The sequence below is a fragment of the Dermacentor andersoni genome, chromosome 6 (assembly GCF_023375885.2).
Source record: "Dermacentor andersoni chromosome 6, qqDerAnde1_hic_scaffold, whole genome shotgun sequence".
NCBI classification, from domain to species: Eukaryota; Metazoa; Arthropoda; class Arachnida; order Ixodida; family Ixodidae; genus Dermacentor; species Dermacentor andersoni.
In genome coordinates this window covers 41,995,721-42,016,236 of record NC_092819.1, presented here as the reverse complement: position 1 = coordinate 42,016,236, position 20,516 = coordinate 41,995,721, and the positions used below count along the sequence as shown (strand labels likewise).

Below are 20,516 nucleotides of genomic sequence, written 5' to 3'. Positions count from 1 at the left end.
GGCTGCAAATCTAGTGATTGGCGACATGTCAAGCTGCGACACCGTGTCCCTCTCCAATGCAACAAGCGAGCGCAAGAGCTGCAGCGCATCGAGCTGTGGGTATCCTATAGGCACCAGGATGTACAGGGTCGTCCTTTTTGAAAGGGAACACGCGAGCGCGTGGCCTGTGCTCTGCGGCGGCTGCCTAGAGCGCCGGTCAGTGGCAGCAAGAGGAAGCACGTCCGCTTTTGGCGTCATCTATTGACGGTCAGAATGACTAGGCATGGCCGATTGGAAGCGCCTATTGGACACCCGTCCCCGTATTACTGATGCGCAAGCAGCGGGGCCTGCAGCGCGAGCGCGATTTGCTAGCAGCAGACGCTGCGCTGCAGGCCCCGCTCCTTGCGCATCAGTAATACGGGGAAGGGAGTCCAGTAGGCGCTTCCAATCGGCCATGCCTAGTCATTCTGACCGTCAATAGATGACGCCAAAAGCGGACGTGCTTCCTCTTGCTGCCACTGACCGGCGCTCTAGGCAGCCGCCGCAGAGCACAGGCCACGCGCTCGCGTGTTCCCTTTCAAAAAGGACGACCCTGTACACGTTTGCGGCCGTCACTTCACGCCGGAGAATTACTACCACAAGAGAGAGCTTTAGCGTTTTCGGTATTCCGGTAAATGCAACGTTATTCGACTGGGTTAGTAACGTTGGGTAAATGCAGGGGGACTGGGCGTGTTGCCGGATGGGCGGAGGCGCAAACGTGAGCGGCCTGCAGGGTGGGGCTACCTGGTGGCACAAAACTCAACCAGACAAACGCAGAGCTAATACAGTAGAAACCAAGTGCATTCTACTTTTCTGCTGGTCTAAATTCTTGGCAGCAGCGTAATCGGGAAAACGTTGTCATTTTAAATGTTTAAAATGTTTTACACTTGATTAAAGCAATATTAGCTCTCTGTTTGGCTGGTTGAGCTCTGCGCCACCAGGTGGCTGCACCGTGCAGGCCGTTTGCGTTTACGCCTCCGCCCATCCGCCAAAGCGCCCAGCTCGCCTGTGCTTAGCGGACACGCTCGGCGCTGCGTCAGATTAACGCTCGAAACGCACGCTGCTTGCATACCTCTCGCTGAGGATCAACGGCCAGGCGGGCAGCGGAGAGGTTGGAGAGGCTTCGCGCGCTGGCTCCAAGACACATGAAGTAGACGACATGACGTCACATCAAGACGCAGAGCCACTGAAGGCGGAACTTAGCCCCGTCGTTTGGCGAAAGTGTTGAGGAGGAAAAGGATGGCTAGGGAGGAGGGTAGCTTGTAATCGTCCGTGGCTCTCTTAATATGAGACGCTTCACTTAAATTGCGGCACAAATGTTTTACTAGCTTTACCCTACGCGTCTACAACTTTTGTCTAAACCGTTCCAAGGACCCTTAGCTCTAACCAGTAAAAGGTGCCATTCGCTAATATATGGGCCAGATGACGTTTCGCTCTCATTTATTGAAGTGCGTCCGAGGACAAAAGTCTCTGTCAGGAAACCGTTTTAAAGCAGATGACCTTACAAAGTTTCGGTAGTTGTCCCTTTGTCAAGCATTCATGCGGTCAATGCCGGCACGTACCAAAGTTGCCGGTCAGTTCGTCCCTCAGGAAGGAGCCGCACGTTCCGGCGGTGTGGCAACCTTTCTCCTCACGTATACAGTATATTTATAGAGGGGGCGTCGACTGGATATTTCAGATTCGTTTCATCATAAATAAGCCCGGCTCCGGGCTTTCATCCGCACGTGCCTCCTCCGAAAAGTGCACCACAAGGTGACCCGCGCTGAGAAAGTTTCTAGGAACAAACGGCGCCGTTTCGTAACTCCTACCTCTCTTTCTTTCTTTCTTTTACGACTTCACGGCTTCGCCACGAAACCAAAGCTGCGTCTTCGTGCAGTCACAGGCATGAACCGAATGACTGAGTTGCTGTTCTTATTACGTCTTCTTTCATCTGTTTATTTTCCGAGACGCGACCGGCAACCCATTCGAGGGACAAGGGAGTGGCGACGTCGAATCCAAGCGCGCCGCACGGAAGAGCCATAAGAGGGGGCTATAAGGACTCATCACCTCCAGATGTCGCCACCCACCCACGCATCCACACGAACACACACACACACACACACACACATACACACACACGCTGTCACGCGGACACACTCTCAAGCCTTTCCGTTCCTTTCTTCGCGGGGACAGAACACAGAGATAAAAAGAAGAGAGCAATAATGACGGAGTGGAAACGAAATTACCGCGAGGGAAACGCCAACAGCTGCCAAGCTTCGCGGCAGCGCAGCCTGAGAGGCTTCAACGTAACGAGAGTCGGCAGTGGAAAGAGATAGAAGGCGAGGAAGATAGAAATAAAGTCGCGTTTCGAGAGGCCCGACGGAGACCATAAGAGAGGCGGAGAAGTATAAACTCGACGAAAAAAGAGGGCGTTGCAACGCTCCCTGCCAGGTCCGGCCGGCAGCAGTGGCGACAGCTCCAGAAGAGCTTCGGGGCGAGCGAGAAAGCAGGTCGCGGGGAGACAGGGACGAAAGTATAGCAGCCGGGAAAAGAAACAAAAGGGGAGTCCCGGGGAAGCGGCTCGGTACGAACGCAGAGGCAAGAAGAGCCCGGGAAGCCTCAGGACAGGATAATAACGACGTTAAGGATCTTTCTGCCGGCCACACAACACTGGGAGGGAAAGACGGGCAAAACTATTCCAGGGACCGTAGCAAAAGTGACAAAACGCAGCTGGCGTGCGCGCGCCCCCTGGCGGATAAGAGAGAGCCGCTCGCATCAGAAAGGGAAAACAACAAAAGATAAGAGAGCCAGCCGCAATACGAGCTTGGAACAGACATCAAGGTGCGACCGGATTGGCTGCGAGTAACGGGGCACGTGGGCGAGCATCTACCACGCAGGGAAAACCGGTTGCTGCATTTTTATCCGTTGCCTAGGCGATATGGAAGCCTGGATCGTCTGTGTACAGCACTCTGGTGTTTCTGGCAAATGCGTGCAGCTTCCCTGGAAGCAGGCGTTGGAGGTAGCTAATATCCTTGTGAACCACGAACGTCTCTTCAACGTTTATAATTAATCCAAACGTCAACGTCTTGAAGTCACGTACATGTTACGTCTCGCGTACGTGCCCTTTTTGTAAGAAAAAGCGTGGCTGTTTATAGGACGTACTATTTACATTATTGTTAGGCTACCAGATAATGTATATTAGATTTACACAGGATATCATTCAAGCACTAATCGGTAGATATATTTTATTGGTGCATACCATTTGAACAGTAGCACCGAAAGTTCGCCCATTATATATATATATATATATATATATATATATATATATATATATATACTATCAATAAAGGCGGATCTTCGGCCGGCCACAACGTCGCAAACAAATTTGCATGTAATTATTAATTAATATTGCATTAATTTGTTTTTGAGAGATTTTCTCACATATATATATATATATATATATATATATATATCATGTGGAGTCCAGTCTATTTTGTAAGGACACAAAAACTTTTTCGACCACACATGAATAGTTGTACTCCCAGAGGAGTTTTTTTTTTTTTCAATTTCCCTATGACAAACATGTTTTCTCACTTGTTCAAATTATAGTTCATCACTAGCATGTTTGCATGTCATATTTTTGCACCTACTCTCCTATTTCTGCGTTCAATTTACTCTTAAAATGTGATGTAAATCAATAATATATACTTGTACGAGGTGTGAGGTCCAAAACAATAGGGAGCCTGTACGCTCGCGTGGCGGGCGTGCGTGAGCCCTTATGTAGTCACTCGAAGTATGTGACCTTGGTGTGTGACATTCTCCCCCTTGCACCTGTCGCAAAACACCTACTCAGGACGTGAGATTCAACATAGCAAGTAATATGCAAAAGCCCTGATACGCCAGGCATCGCGCGATTCCTTATTTCTCAGCAGTGTTGTTGGAATATTATGTTTCATTCGCGGTCTGTCAATCAAAATATGCTAAACTGTTCCCACACAGTAATGTGAATGTACAAAATGTCATCTGCGTAACGCGCTTATAGCGAATTTCAGCCTTACACTAATATTCTAGAAATGTAACGAGTATCCAGCAGAGACATTTATATAACATCTTTTCGGCGCAAGAAATATAGGACTTTTGACAGTACCATCAACGTTATTTTCACGTAACCTAGAGCAATCTCCACCTCTATTGGAGGTGTTGAATCTCAGACTGATACATATAATGTACCTCCAGGCAATGTTCGTGGTTTATAGGGATCACGACCGCTCCGTCGAAGCGCTGATGTATACTATAGATGCCCAGTTGACCAAGCCGCCCGCTCGTATGGAAGAATAGGAGTAGAGCAGTAGGCTAAATACATTAGCCTAGACCAAATTCAAACACAGTAGATTGGCCCTGCCGAAATTTTACGGCCATAAGTCCTGGCGTACGTTGTGGGCCTATTTACGCATAAACCGTGCATGCCCTTATCATGATAGATTTAAGTCGTTTGTACATTGTGTGCAGAAATATCATCAGTTAGCCTCCCTATACAGTTATCTTGTTGTTGTTATCGTCGTCGTCATTCTTGTCGAAACGAAAAAAAAAGAAGAAAGCGATTTAGTCACATATAGAGATGGTATGGCTACTCCTTTTTGACGTAACAGTAATACAATGAGAAAGTTGTCACAAATTTCGCCTAAGGGCGAAGCATTGCAAGCGACGATAGCAGCGTTTAGCCTTCCGCTGAAAGCGTCTTAGAACGCTGGCGGGATGGGAAGCGCCGTTAATGATTTTGCAAGCGTCTAACCTCGGTGGCGCATGACAAGCATAGACCGAAGGAAAATCGTTGGCGTTTATCAGCGCCCAAGGAAACGATTAGATAGATTTATCCTAGGACCGCATTCTCGGAGGATCACTTTCGGCGATACTATCGCCTTCACGTGACGTAGCGCTCAACCAGCCAATCAGTGCGCGCCCGATGGACGAGGCAATAGTATCGCCAAAAGTGATAGCCCCAGAATACGCCCCTTGACCAACGTTCCCCGTCCATTCCACTCAGACCAGTGTAGGTCCCACAGCATACGGTATATGCAGACCTGTAGCGTCTCAGTAGAAACGCTAATGTGTGTGCGCGCAATGTTCACGTGAACGGCAGAAGCCAGAACACTGTCCGGTCTCTGGCAAAGCCGATGGAAAATAGCGTCACGGTACGTCCACTTGGCTGCGCCATTGTTGTTGGTCTTTTCTTTTTTTCAGCCAAATGCATTGCACGTCTCATTGCTCTCCACAACGCGCGGACAAAGCATGCGCTGTCGATACCAGTACGTCACGACGGCGCCCGAGGCTCGAACATGTCCCGAGTGTCCGTATTAATAAAACACGTCAGCGAGGTAACTAACAGCGCCTGACAGGAAGCAACAATAATGAATGCAGCGAGTCAACCATCCTATTATAGACTTCACAGAATGACGTGCATAAACATCCTATAGGATTCGCACGGATTCGCATTTGTAAGGTATAGGCTCTTCCTGTCGTCGTGCACGACGACAAGAAGAGCCCATATCTTACAAAATACTGCTATGTTGGCGGTCGATAGGAAGCGTATAGACGTCATTTTGTGAAGTCTATAGGATGTTTATGGTGTGTGAATGGTGGTTACGGTTTTTTTGTGAGCAGTACCGAGCACCGAATTATACGTCCTATAGACTTCATAGAAAGACGTCCATAAACACTCTACAGACTTCGAAAAAAGACGTCTATATGCTTTCTATAGGTCCTCAACATAGTAATATTTCGTAAGGTAAAGGTACAGTATATGTCTATATAGGTATAAGTCCTGCTGTCGTGGTTCGTGAATGATGGTTACCGTTCTTCCTGTGCGCAGTGCTGAGCAACGAGTACTGCTACGGTTACACGGACAAGTTCGGCAAATGGAACAACGGGTTCCAGTGCCCGGCGCAGAGCAGCGGCGAGCCAGTCTACTGCTGTGGAACAGCCACCGAGCCGTACTGTTGCCGCAAGGAGGAGGAAGAACCACCGGCGCCGGCACACGAGTACGTGCGCCGCTATATGCTTCATTTTTCAGCGTCATCTAGAAGGGACGCCAAAGGCAAATATTAACGCAAGCTGTAGGGATCGATAGATTATTGTGCTCTTCTAAAATGTCTAAAGCGTCACTTTTACCAGGAGCTTTGTTAAGCGAGAAAACGGCGTGGAGGGTTGGTACGGCGTGGAGGTTGGTTGGTTGATCGTGAGGGTTGGTACCGAATTTTCACAGTGGCGCCGCCACTGTGAAAATTCGGTACCAACCCTCACGACCCATGGCCTCCGATATCTCGTGGCGCGCAGCCTCGGCAGCCATGCATGACGTAGCATATGCCTCTATTATAATGAATAATGGTATCGGAGGGTATCCATGACGTAACACGTCTACTTTATGATGAAACAGAAAGACAGAGACAGAGGGAAAAGGAAAGACAGAAGCGTTGACTAGGTTGCACCTGGTTGCCTACCCTACACTGTAGGAGAGGTACGCGGGTAGCAAAGGAAAAGGGAAAGCGATAACAAGTGATCCATATACGCACAAACAAACAGCGTACATCGCGCAATCGCCCGCAGTGCCACGCCCTCTTTGCGTAGGCCTCTTTGATTTATGAAACAAAAAACCACAGCGGCCGACGGAGCATGGTTTCTTAGACCAGAACTTACCTAATTGGGCGCCTCAGAGACACCGTAGAGCTGCCGTGGACGTTGTAGTTGGTTGTAGTAGCAGAATTGGCGGGAAAATAACCCACCGCTCGTCGACCTCTGCGTCTAGCACGCGTCGCCTCAGGACGTCCTTGACAGAAGCTACCTAGAGGAGCGAAATAATGTAGAATTACGGATGTACTTGCTCAGAATACTGTGCTCCACGCCACCCACACCCGTACACTCTAAAAAACAGTTGCAACCTTTGGGGTGCATATTTGCCTCACAATATTCGTCGTCTGTCTTGCTTGCATTTCCTTTCTTGAAAACGCTACGATCGCTACTTTTCTGTCGAGAATGCTCTGTCATGCTGATAACGCGCATGCCGTTCATGACTTGGAAGTACCGGGCTCTCACCGTTAAAGAAAGGACATGCGGGTAAGACAGATGACGATTATCCTTGCGTAGCAAATGTACACCCCAAAGGGTGCAACTGTTTTTAGAGTGTATCTCAAATATATGCACTTTCCACTTTTTCCTATATTGCCCTTCTCGTGCATGACAGCAAATTGCCGATAATCCCATCTGTTTGTTCGTTTGTTAGTTAGTTTGTTTGTTTGTTTGTTTGTTTGTTTGTTTGTTTGTTTGTTTGTTTGTTTGTTTGTTTGTTTGTCCTTTCTCGGGCACCTTTCTCTTCCTCTCCCTAACATTCATCCTGGATTTCAATGCCCTTGAAGTTCCCAAAACTGTACCAAAGGACCCACGGAAAGCACAACCAGTAAGCGAATGTGCTCTCTCCTTCTCACTTGCAGCCAGACGCTTCTCTTGGGCGTGGCACTGGGCACGCTGCTGGTGGTGGCGCTGCTAGCCCTGGGCGCCTGCCTGCTATGCCGCCGCCGGATGGCGCACAAAAACAGGCACCAGACCATCAACGGAGGTACGCCTACTAATTAATGCCCGTTACAGCAGGAAACCACGACGCAAAAAAAGGTGACGCATAAAAGCACCGAGTGCGCCCCACACGTTTCTTGAAGTTCAGTCGCTCAGCGCACGTCCGACTCGCCGTGACGCCCACTGACCAAAGCACGCCACTGCTTCCCGTAGGTCGTTTAGCTTCGGGTCAGTTGTCCGAGTAATTACCGTCTAGTCATTTTGTGATCTGCAGTTATTTTCATACCTCTTCATTATTCAGTCCCGTCACCAACACATTCTGAAAGGTCCCCTCAAAGCGTCTTGCAGCAAGGATTTTTCAAATTGGTTCGTTATTAGAGGAGACCAGAGATTTTGAACTGTCGCGTCGCCATGCTGCCCGGGAGCTGGTTTCACTGCCAAAAACACACACTCTCTCCCTTCGTCTCGACTATCGTCCGCGAGTTACATTCCTTGTTGAACAGCAAGTAGGCACCGCTCTGTCCTGTGGCTGTTTTGCTGTGTCCTATGTCGCGCTGTTTAAAGCTGCTGCCTAACAAAATAAATACCAACTGGCCCAGATGAGCACGCTGTTGACATTCCTTCCCCAGGGACCACATCACGTGTACGCCACGAGCCTCGATCTCTCCTTTCCCCATTTTCTTTTTTTTTTAATTAAAAATATGTATACATATGCTTTTTGCTGCACGGTGCATTCCGAGAAGTCCGCGCGTGGCGCGTGTTTGTGAAGTCAATCAATATTGTCTACCAGATATTCTTTTTTTTTTCATTGAAGAGTGTCACATACTCAGTGACCGCAAGTTGGTGCGATGATTGGTTTCGAACTGCGGGTTCCCTCGGCACAGCAGCCCAATGCTCTACTCATTAGAACAGGGGTTCCAGGTATTCTGGGGAGGCAGGCGGGGTTTCCCAAGGCCCGAAAGTTTGGAAACCCCTGCATTCGACCATGGCCTTCGCAGTGACCCAAGTTGGCGGGAAAAACAATTAGATACCAAGAAAAACAGGCAGAAGGATAGACATCGTAAAGTGCGTGAAGAACCTTAAGAAAGATAATCGCATTAAAATACGCAGGTGTCAGGCATGTGATCATCGTCATCATCATAAGCAGCAGCAGCAGCAGCAGCAGCAGCCTGGTTACGACCACTGCAGGGCAAAGGCCTCTCCCATATTTCTCCAACTATCCCGGTCATGTGCTAATTGTGGCCTTGTTGCCCCTGCAAACTTCTTAATCTCATCCGCCCACCTAACTTTCTGCCGCCCCCTGCTACGCTTCCCTTCTCTTGGAATCCCGTCCGTAACCGTTAATGACCATCGGTTATCTTCCCTCCTCATTACATGCCCTGCCCATGCCCATTTCTTTTCCTTGATTTCAACTAAGATGTCATTAACTCGCGTTTGCTCTCTCACCCAATCTGCTCTCTTCTTATCCCCCCTTAACGTTACACCCATCATTGTTCTTTCCATAGCTCGTTGCGTCGTCCTCAATTTAAGTAGAACCCTTTCTTGTGATCATCAAAGAATAAAACAACACAGTGCAGTGAACACAAGGCAAGAATAGTGTGTGTGACTTCGATTCTTCAGCAGGAAGCGGGAGCCACCTTGAGAAAAAGTAGTTACAGGCTTTCGATTGAATTTCCAGCTTTTTTTCTTTTTGCGCCATGTGGAGATTTGGTGCTTTGCAGACAACGATCGCCAGCGCGTGATCAATGCGCCGCGCTTGTCTGTTTGCAATGCCCAGAGGAGCACACTAAGAAAAATTACACCCTCCAGGATGGAAAAAGATGTCGAAGCACCCTTTTGCACCCTTACTTTGGCTGAAAAGTTAATGGGTGCATTCATTGGAAGAAGGATCTTAGTGTACCCTTTCATTAACTTCAGAGCGCTAAAAGGGTGTTTTGTGCTAAGCATACACCGTGCGAAATTCAAGGGTGCTCGGGCACTTCATTTCAAGCAAGGAAAAAGTCCTCTTTTGAGGAACCCGTCTCGGTTTCGTTTGTAGCAATTGCTACGATTGGGTGGATGTTTCATTTTCCCTTATATATTACTGCTCTCCACCGCGTGGGTTTCCGCAGAACTATTACGTCAAGTAACAAGTCATAAGTGTGTATTTCCCAGCCATCATTCATCGATCACGTCATATTGCTACAGTAGGCTATGGATATCATGGCGTACGTCGCCGGTAGTGAAGTGGAAATTTATAGTTTTTTTTCTTTTATTTCTTACCTCGTCTCTTGCTTTTTATGGCTAGCTTCATTTAAGTTTTTCAGCTCGCTGTTGTTTTGTACATCACCTGCCAATCGTCAGCGAATGTAATCACGTCAGCCAAGTATAATTCTTCAGGCGCATGTTCTTTCCGGTACAACGTCGGGATCAGCGCAATATTATGCGCAGTGATTCTTGCGCGGCTTCATGCAGTGTCTGTTAGAATCAACATTCGCAAATGCATATACGGAGCAATTTTCCTCCGTTAAGAACAGAGTATTTATTGTGGATGTAGCGCGCCACAACGGTCGTAATGTGGAAATACAACTACTTTGTCCTCTCCTCTGCTTCTTGCCTTTCACATCTTACTGTTAGCTTCGCCTTAATTGTTTCACCTTGGTGCTGATTTACAGATAAAAATGATGCATTAAATGGCGTGGCGTCAGCTTATCAGAGTAGCTAGAAGCGCTACTGCACTCTTAAGGTGCTGTATCATTCCCTGCTGTTGCGTCGGCGGAGTGGTCAAGCCGTAACACATCCGATTCGCAATCTGTGGTCAATAGTACGAGTTCAGGCACTGCGCGGCTTTTCTTTTTCTTCGCGTATATATATATATATATATATATATATATATATATATATATATATATATATATATATATATATATATATATACGTCTCTTAGTCTTATTCTTAGTGGCCCGCTTGCCCCCTTTCGAGAGATAGAAAAAAGAAGGCAGCAGTTCTTGCATTTTCCGGATTTATCAAAACATCTTCCGTTTCTTCTTGCTGTCTGTATTTACGGCCACAACTCCAAAAGACATCGCAGACTTCGAAACCTAGTTTGAAGCGGGCCCGGAAGCTCTCAGAAAGAGGCTCGCCGCTATCAACCGCAAGAACACTCCTTTCATGACACAAAAAAGCAACGCGTTCTCGTGAACCATGTGTTCCTTGATTACATGCAGCCTGTTGCGCTGTACTTTATATATATATACACGCTCACATGCTTGTTCCTGGGTCTTACAACTTCAAGCAAGAGCGGATCGCAGTTCATCCCGAACCACTCACTCGTCCTGTTACAGTTCAATGGGCAATTTAAGACCTCAAGCCCACATCAAAGTGTCATTAAGGTTGTTCAGTCAGCTTAAGAGAATCGGCAAACAAAACAAGCATTCATTTATAAAGCAGAGCAACCGCCCTTAACGTAAAATTTCAACCAAGCCCACTCATCCCCAAACCGTCTCGCCTTTTTTTTTCTTCTTCTTCTTTTAAGGATCTTCCTCTTCCATTCCAGTGACCACGCGTTTCAATTTATCGCGATCATTATACCGTGGTTCCCCTCCTTCGATGTCTTCTCCGCACAGTCCACTCGCGCTGCCGTGAAGCTTCCCCGCCACGCACCGCCGTGAGTGCCGTCAGTAGCGCAAAGACTAACGAGCTTCGATTGATTTCGAAACGCACGGTTGCGATCCTAAAAAGATCTTAGAGTGCAACTATCTCGAATTTCTCCGAACATCAATATAATAATTACCTTACTTTAAGACGAGAGGGATGGAGACGACCGAACGATGATGCCACGGACCATCTTGCTCTCAGTGAAGGCAAACCGACGTGTATCATTTATTGCTCAAGCCCCTAATTACGTCAGCAAGAAATAAAACAACGATTCAAAACACTGTCCATGCTTCCTTGTAGGTTTAGCTTTACCGACTGGAACGCGGGAATTCCGATTTTGTTTCTCGTGCCACAACGACAAGATTTAATCTGAACGAAGGGTGCGGAAACCGGCGGCTAGCAAGTATATTCGCAGCGATACTCACAAGTTCGCGGAAACGTAAAAGCCACGCAAAGCTTGAAAAGCTTAACGTTACAAAGCAAAACGCAGGCTAAGAAAGACGCCGGAATAGACAAGTGCTCCCGAATCTTAAATGTGCACCTGACCTGCACCGAATGCTCCTAACATTCCAAAAACTTATTCACAACGTTCCGGAACGTTCTGGCACTCCACGTCGCTTCTCCGTGTGCGGTTGTTTGTCAGTGCTCGAATAAAACTGCAATCCTCTATTTCGCGTGGTCGTTGCAGGCCCCATCTACAGGATGCACTGCGGCAGCTCCAGTGCAAACACCTACTCCTTCTCGGGCCATGACAGCGGCGCAACCACCCCCGGCACCATGCCTTCCGGCGGCGTCACTGGAGGTGGTGGAGCACCCGTTGCCCCGGGCAGCTGCCACCAGCACACGGCGTCCGACCGCGGCGCCCTCTCGGAGCCGTTCGGCGAAATGGAGCCGCCCCCGCCGCCTCCACGCGATATCTCGAGCTTCAGCGGGCTCCTCACACCATGTCCCTGTGAGTGCCGGGTCTTTAAATGTACGCACGGTTCACGGGAGATTACTAAACATAAGCTCAGTTTTATTTCTTTTTTCACCGAGGCGACTCAGTAGCTGTGGCATTATGCCGCTTAGTAAGAGGTCGCGGGTTCGTTTCCCAGCTGCGGCGACCGCCCACCGATGGATATCGGGACGCTGAGGCGCTTGTGAACTTCCGGTGCACGTAAAAAAAGAAAAGAAAAGAGGCGGTTGCGGTTTAGGGGTTAGAATGTGTCGCATGTTATCTAAATCGCCCCCCTTTTTTTCTTTTTTTGGGGAAAATGCCAGTCGAGAGCAAAGGTGCCAACTCGTGTCAAACCCGTCTCGTTTGCACCCCTCCAGCAGGTGGGCTTCACTACAATGGTCCGATGCCGCACATGGAGCCACCGCCTCCGTACCAAGTGGAGAGCCCTCATTCGACTCTGCTCGTTCGGACCATACCCAGCGACGCATCCAAGTGAGCCCGTTTCCTTTGAAGAAATAAAAAAAAATGCAGATTCGTATGGTAAGAGAATTCTGCGGAAATTTTTTTTTTTTTTTTTTGTGTACTGCGTACACAAAGCTAACTGTGTTCGTTTATGCTCGGTTTCTATTGAATTGGGAATAATTCAGCGCTAACTCAAGAAGCACGAACCAAAATAAATAAATAAATAAATAAATAAATAAATAAATAAATAAAATCAACGACGCAGGGTACAGAAACAAAGGAATAGGAACAAACCATGCGTCCTCATCGTACTTTTTGACGTAATTACGTAGTAATTAAAGATGCGTCATGAGTCAGTATATGCAACAAAATGAGCGCCTGATTGCACGAGAAAAAGAAAATTAAGCTGAAAAGAGGACTTCAAGCAAAGCGATGAAATATAAATACAAGGATAAGCAACGAGAGAGAAAAAAAAATACATAAGCACCAAATTAAGCACAGAGGAATCCAAACCAAAAATGGTGCGCCATAAGAAGAAGCTGACCGTATAAGCACGAACTGCTCGGGCTGCAAAGCTAAGTGCACTTAGCACTATAACGTCAGATATATTTACACGGGGGCAACAAGCACATATACAATTAAACTACAACAATCTCTTTATACTGCACTTGCGAACATGTGGCACATGTCTGGCACCATGCATGCATACACGGCATACAACAGTGCAGATTCAGTTCAATCCGGGTGAACCTTACAGCATGGGATATGCTGTCTGTAATGCAGCTAGGCAGATTTCCTTTTAAGTGCAATAAATTCCATTTGAATATACAGCCACATCTCAATTTAACGAAACCCGACTTTATGAAAATTTCAATGTAAACAAAGATGCAGCGAATACCTCGAAGAAGTGAAGTGAAATGGGCACAATTTATGTTTCGCCCTGTTTACCGAAGTTTTGTGGAGACATATGGGTAAACGTGCTCAACAGGCAATAAAAGTGCGTACGCAAGCAAAAAATACGGCAGCCTTCCTTGCTCTCGAATAAGGGATATTGTTAGTCACACAAGTGTTTTAAATGCTTTCAATGTAACAAAGTTATCGTTTTAATGAAATAACTAATGGCTTTCATTTCCTTTGTTAAAGGGATACTAAAGAGAAAATTAACCGAGCTGCATAAGTAAATTACACTTCTACAACACACATACACACTAAAAGCCACTTATGCTGTGAAGACTGACTTAGTATGCGAGAAACTATGCAAAAGATGGGGGGCCACGCCATTTGTTTTGCACCGGCTCAGCGTGACAACATAAATTTGACAGTCTACTCAGATCTAGTTAATTTCTTTTAATGGTAACGATGGACTACATCACATTCTAAAAGGGCCAAATACAGAACTTAGCAAGCTTGAAAAAAGTTTACTGCGCCATCGACCCAAATAGTAGGAAATACTTTGAAATCTGTGGCGTCAAAATGACATACAGGCACCGCAGTGTCGAAACGAAATTTAGAAAAAAATTAGACTTTGACCACCATTTCTTTTTCTTCTAACAATCAACATAGCACCGAAAAATTAAGAAAAATAGAATTTTGAAATAATATTCAATCAGTCCAAATTGATTTAACTTTTCTCCTTAGTGTCACTTTGAACAGAAGTGTAACTAGTTCTGAGTAAGCAAATTAAGTTAGTCCCTGCTTCTCATATTTTATGGGATGATGAATTTCGTGTTTTGTGACGCAAGGGCCAAGTATGGCCAAAGAGCACCAGGCCATTTAGATGTGACATGGCTATAAAGGGGGCGTAAAAATAGTTGCCTTAAATGTGCGTATCGGATTGCATCCGCTTCACATTCGTGTCACAACCAATTTCTTTGAAATGGGCATTAACTTACGCATTTTCCTTGCCCCCCACCGTCCCGATTCTTTTGTGCAGCTGTAGCCAACAGAGCTTCGGCACGCTGCGCATCTCGCAGCAACGGCCGGCGCAGCGATTTCAGCAACTGCCTCGGCTACCACAGCAGCAAGCCGCCGCCGGCCGCGATCCCGCGTACTGGTGCACCAAGTTCTGACTTAACACGGAATAGAACTTGGTGCCGACCACAAACCGAGATCGTGGATGTCCCCGTCATGCTACAGTGGCTGTAGTTACACTCAGCCAGAGGAAGGCGCAGAACGCTGCTGGAAGCATCTGGAGTGCATGCGAATGCGGCGCCATCGGCCGGGTAATTCCAGAAACTCATCCGAGTAGCGGCTCCTAGGGCCACTGATGGGAAGACGACGTACGCACCTCCTGGGTGTTTTTCTTTTGTTCCCCCGCTGACAGTGACGGCCAACAACGGAAATGCCAGAGTTAGTGTGTCATCTGTTACGTGGATAACAACGAAGGACGTGTCGTGCGATACGAGTGTGAGGACTTGATCTCGACGACGATGACGACGCCTCGTGATGCGAACGAACCATATGTGCCACTGCCACTTACTGCGAGAGACCTGGGGATAGCCGTGCACAGATATAACTGTTACAGAACTGTTACAGAAGTTTTGTTCTAAATGACAGCTTCATTATAGCGTTACACTGTGTTGCCAAGAAAAAAAATTTACATATTGCGTTTTGATTGTGCCATGCCAAAGTGCACAAGTTATGAAGAGCGCTTTCTGGCAAGACGAAAGTCGTCAATGTCACGAGTGCTTACTATAATATGATCATTTTATATAGTACATCAGCTGAATCCACCTATGCTGCATATCCGAGGGATAACATAGATGCACCTATGCCACATTAAAGGGTGTCTGACCATAGACCTTGTTGCCATTTAACGAGCTTGCATACTTATCAATCACGAACATAAAGACTGCAGAAAAAATGAGATTGTTAGGATAAGCTAAAATTTATTGCTGGTGCAAGTTTTCTCAATAGAAGATGCAAGCCCCTTTCAATCAAGCATGAAAATCAACAATTTACAGCGTGAAAGTAACTCGCGGTGATGTAGCTATTAATGGTGCCTGCAGAAGCAAGTGTCCATAATGCACAACTCAGTTTTTCATAAGCCACGACTCGGTACAACCATGGCCATTGCAAAACACCATGATGTGAACTGTGCTGCATTACAACCTGCATTACAAGCTACAATTTCATTACAATTTATTAGTCAGTGAACACTTCAGTGAACATACTTCCACAAGCAAAAATGTGCTAGATCAACTATCTGGTTTCTCATAACACAACAGCCTTTAAGACTCTCAGAATGCTTCAATACATGCAGCATATTGAAAAAGTTACGATACCAAGAATACAGAGAATAATATAAGAGCACCAAATATCAAATTACGACCTATTTTAAGCAAACCACTCTTTATTTTCTTTTGGAGGTCAGCAGCCAAAATTATGTGGAAAGCCAGTAGCAAATTAACATAAAAGGCTTTGTACACGCGGAATGTGCTTACATGTGTCTCATATAACCAATTAAAGAAGCTAAACACCACCACCAAAGAAATCAACTCGGGTAAACACCACCGACAGTTTTTCACGAGCTTCATGTGCGCTCATGCAATACAAGATGAAGCTACTGGGACCATGACTTGCAATTTAAAGGATGGTTCAATATGGTCATTGTTTTTCAACAAAAGATAACAGAGTGCTAGTTCTGTCTACATTAAAGGGCCCTTCACCAGACCACACAGCAAATTTTGGTTATACAGTGGAAGTTGTTACGTGCCCTCTAAGGAGTGTTGTACCGCAAGAATTTTTCAAATTAGTTCATTAATAGTACAGATAGAAATACTTGAAGCGCTGCGAACTCATTATTTCAGGAGGTGAGTGTCACCGCCAACATAGACACCCTCTTTCCACTTTCCCCGTCTAGCCTCCACAAGTTAAATTCCTTGCCTGCGTTGTCCTATACCAGAACCGGACGCTTGTGTGAGAGATACATCATGAGCCCCGCATTTTTTTTCCCCCTCTTTAGCATTTTTGCCGAGTGGTGCTCTTCCGGTGATGGTCTCGCGCACGGGTTGTCGCGTTTGCTTGCTTTCGTGCACTCTTTATAAGAACACCCGGTTAGTGGTATAAGTCAGTGCCACAGACATGAGCACTTAGGCAGATGCGAGAGGATGAAAGAACTTGATCGCAGCACTGGAACATGGTAGAAAATGACAGTTTCATTTCACTTGCCACGGTGCGAAGTAAAACAAAAACAAGCAGACATTTGGTTCGTATGTTTTATTATTTCTCAAAACTTTAATTGGCTGAGTGAAGCAACAGATTAAACATAACTGATGTTGCCTTGAATAATTCTTGAAGTCGCGTGTCACTGCGAGTGATGTTGTAGCACACTGCCTTCTACGTAGATGCACTTGTGCGATTGACGTCGACTCTCCGGCTCGGAGCGTGGCGCCCGTGAGAAGAGCAAATGGCATTTGGTTCGAAATTTAAGTACTTTCTACGGTGCGCAGGGATGTAGTACTTAACAGACATGATCGTTAGCACACATTGTATGCATGCGTTTGTCAGATCAAAATAGTCAGACCTGGTGAGGGGTCCTCTAACAAATTACTTAATTGACGAGTCAAACTTTTCAAAAACAAACTGAAGTCATCCCTTAAAATCATGCTCAGTAGACACACTTATCAGCAGAGCGATTCTTGCTTTGATCATTACAAAAAAAAATATTAAAAATTCACGCATACTTGCACACACAGAGAATGGGTTTAAGCACAAGACATGCCAATTCTTGTAATTATATTTATGACACTTTTGGTCTATACATTTTTTAAAGAAAATGTGCACATTCACCTCATTCTTGCATGATTAAAGACCGTTGTGAAAAGAAAAATTTCAACTGCGGTTTTATCTCCTTGAATACCTCTTCACTGGCGAGCATAACAGTCAAGCATGAAGAGCTCGCACTCGCACTCTGTGAAACCGCAAGTGAAATTATGCATCATGATGGTGATGGATCTCGTCTGCTTGTGTGGCTCACATTATGCCCAATAAATACTTGCCACGTTTGTTACTGTGCTGCTCCTATGTGTAGACTCCACATGTCTTTCTAAGTGATAGACCCGAATACTCAAGCAAGTATCATGTTTCACAAATGCAAGTTTTCTGGAACAAAGCATAATGCTCTGCTAGCAATATCAGTTAAAGCTGCCAAGTACAGCCAGCAGAACTGATATAATGCACTTTAAGACTTCTGGCCGGATTCATTCTCCATGGTGAAGCAAGAGAGATAAATTCGCTGCGTAACTAGCTTACTTAAATTTACCAATAAATAGATATGGACATGCTATAAATTACCTAGTGGACAGCATTCTCCATCGCAAGAAAAAAAAAATCATGCTCCAGATCTGACACTGTCATCATACTTAAGTGAGGAGGTAGCATCAGTGGCTGGTTGGTCATCGGAAACATATTTAGAGATATGCAATGCTTAGATGAGAACTTCCGAAATTCACAGACCACAAGAAAAGAACATCCAGTCCATGCTTTTTATTTACATAATGTTTCCATTCTAAGATATGATCTTACAACACCATAGACCTGCAGGCATTCCACAGAGGCCAGAGTCTGAATTCATGGTAAGAAAAGGCAGGTGTACAAAACACGGAACACAAGAGGAACAGAAAAGACGGCAGACAACATGCCATACGTTAGTGTATCAAGAGTTGAATAGGTATAATGTCAAGCTGAAAACCAAGCCAAGCACAGGTCCTATGTCCTGTGTGCCCTACCTCATGCAAACCACACAGCACTGTGCAACTTGTGGCCAGCTAAGATGTCAAAGTGGTACAGTAAACTCTCAGTTGTACGAACATCGGTTTATCAAATATTTCAGAATAACAAACTTTTTAAAAATCCCCGGCAGTTTTCTTATAGATTCTATGCGAAAATGTTTCACTTAAATGAATTTCGGAACAGTCAATATTTCAGTTTAACGAACTCACTCAGAGGACCATTGGCTTGCACTGCACTGCACTGCAGGCGCAACTGATGCCCGGCCTCATCAAACCGCCACTCCAGCGGCAATGTAACGTCGCTGGCGCTACAGTGCCCCTGGGGCAACGCGGCAGCACGGAAAACGAACAGCAACGAGGCATGGCCTCCGAGATAGCCCGCACAAAACGAGCAAGCATGTAATCTCGGAGGCCATGAACAAAGTAACATCGCTGGCGCTTACAATGCCGCCAGAGCAAAGCGGCTATCTGCCACACCAGAAACCACATGGTGTGTATTTTTTTCTGACCGGCTAGTCGTGGCATGGTCGTCGTCTCTTTCTTTCCAGTCTCGTCGGTTCCGCGTGTGCACACAAACGACCCACGTGGTGTTTTTCACTGATATGTACAAATTCCATTTCACACATTTCTAACACTATGGATGCCATGTCTTTTGCTCCATGAATTGTAGTTCAAACTTTTGAATCTGTATGCCATGCCTTATGTTGGTGTAGTCAATATTCAGTTTAGTGAACTTTCAGTTAAGTGAACTATTTCCTTCGGTCCCTTCAAGTTCACTCAAGTGAGAGTTCACTGTAATAGGTAGTACAGTTGAACCTCGATATAGTGAACTTCAAAACTGTAATTAATGAAAATTTTTTATATAACAAAGTATTTAAGTTTTAATGCGTTAGCATTCTTAGGAGAGTTCACACACTTTCCGGGGACCAACTATTCTCTGTTCTATGTTCTGATCTCTGTTCGTATGTTTGTATCCAAGAGTTTTTCCCACCTACCTGGGTCACTAGGTAGTCCATGGTTGAACAGGTAACGCATCAGGCTGCTGTGTTCACGTAACAGAGTTCGAAACCAACCATCGGACCAACTTCAGCCACCGAGTATGTGGCAAAGTGTACACATGTGCTGCTCTCTAACAAACCTCTTTCACGCCGACATGGGTCACTGTAGATGCGGGACTGGGTAGGTGCTGCTGTTTGAGGAAACTCATGGATGCTGAATTGGAGCACTGGGTACGTGCCAGTCAGTTTGTGCTGGTCTTCAATGAATGTCTCTGATGCCAACTTGGGTAACAAGTTTAGTTTAGTAACTAGGTATGTACCACTGGGAATATGACGCCCTACAATGATGAAAAAGATGCCTAAAATTTCTCCAATTCACAGTGGAATTTGACCCACATCGCAAGGGTTCCTCAAGGACAGCAACCCGTTGCTTTAGCAGGCTGTGCCACAAATGCACTAGGTGTGTGCCACTCTTTGATGAACCTCTCGCCAACTCAGGTCACTGAGTGCCACTGGCTGTGTCACAGGCGAGGGAACAATTCTCAGTGTTTGAAGGCACCGGCACACCAAGCTTCTCATCTTGGAGGCCACATGCAAACTTCTCAGCAGTGCCACCCGATGGCGCAGCATGTCCTTAAATAAGCAAGAGAGAGGAGCCCGGTTGCCACAGTACACATTTCTAAGCGTTTGCCACGCACCAGCATGTCATGCATTTCACAGGCCACGCATAGGCTTCGCGGCAGTGACGACACTAGATCGCACCGAGTGCCTTTAGGAAAGCATGAAAGAGGATTCCTGCCATAGTACAGGCCTCATACGTAGCTTGTTTCAATGGTGGCAATAAATTGTGTCGCTATATTGATTCAATGCGAAATGCATTACTGTCGACAGTGATCACGAAATGGGTTCTGCCAAATTTTTATAACTTCTTCACCATAGAACACTATGTGTTTATGTATTTGGAACCACAATATAACAAAGTATACTTATATGCAATTTCAATAAGATGAAATTTCACTGCCGCTGTAAAGAAATACCGGGGCAATAAATGAAAACTGCTGCAAGCGCAGCCGGTCATACGATTGAACTACATGTGGTTGCTTGCACATGCAACTCTCGAATCCCACACCTCGTGACAGATAGCGACAACCTCTGATAAACACGAGTACTGTAGCGGCGCTAGTACTAAAT

The 20,516-nt window shown here is 46.1% G+C and overlaps 1 protein-coding gene across 3 annotated transcripts in view; it reads left to right on the top strand.

Annotated features, from left to right (window-relative positions):
• The window catches only part of LOC126521966 (uncharacterized), a 183,154-nt gene extending 168,316 nt beyond the window's left edge, over window positions 1-14,838 (top strand). For 2 of the 3 annotated variants that reach the window (XM_055066199.2, XM_050170726.3), the window contains 5 exons: window positions 5,867-6,035; window positions 7,482-7,606; window positions 11,885-12,148; window positions 12,511-12,625; window positions 14,529-14,838. In XM_055066199.2, coding sequence (XP_054922174.1) covers window positions 5,867-6,035; window positions 7,482-7,606; window positions 11,885-12,148; window positions 12,511-12,625; window positions 14,529-14,664 — 809 coding nt within the window. In that variant the 3' untranslated portion in view covers window positions 14,665-14,838. The remainder of the gene's footprint in view (window positions 1-5,866; window positions 6,036-7,481; window positions 7,607-11,884; window positions 12,149-12,510; window positions 12,626-14,528) is intronic. The other variant, XM_055066198.2, reaches the window with a different exon arrangement.
• The last annotated feature ends 5,678 nt before the right edge of the window (window positions 14,839-20,516 follow it).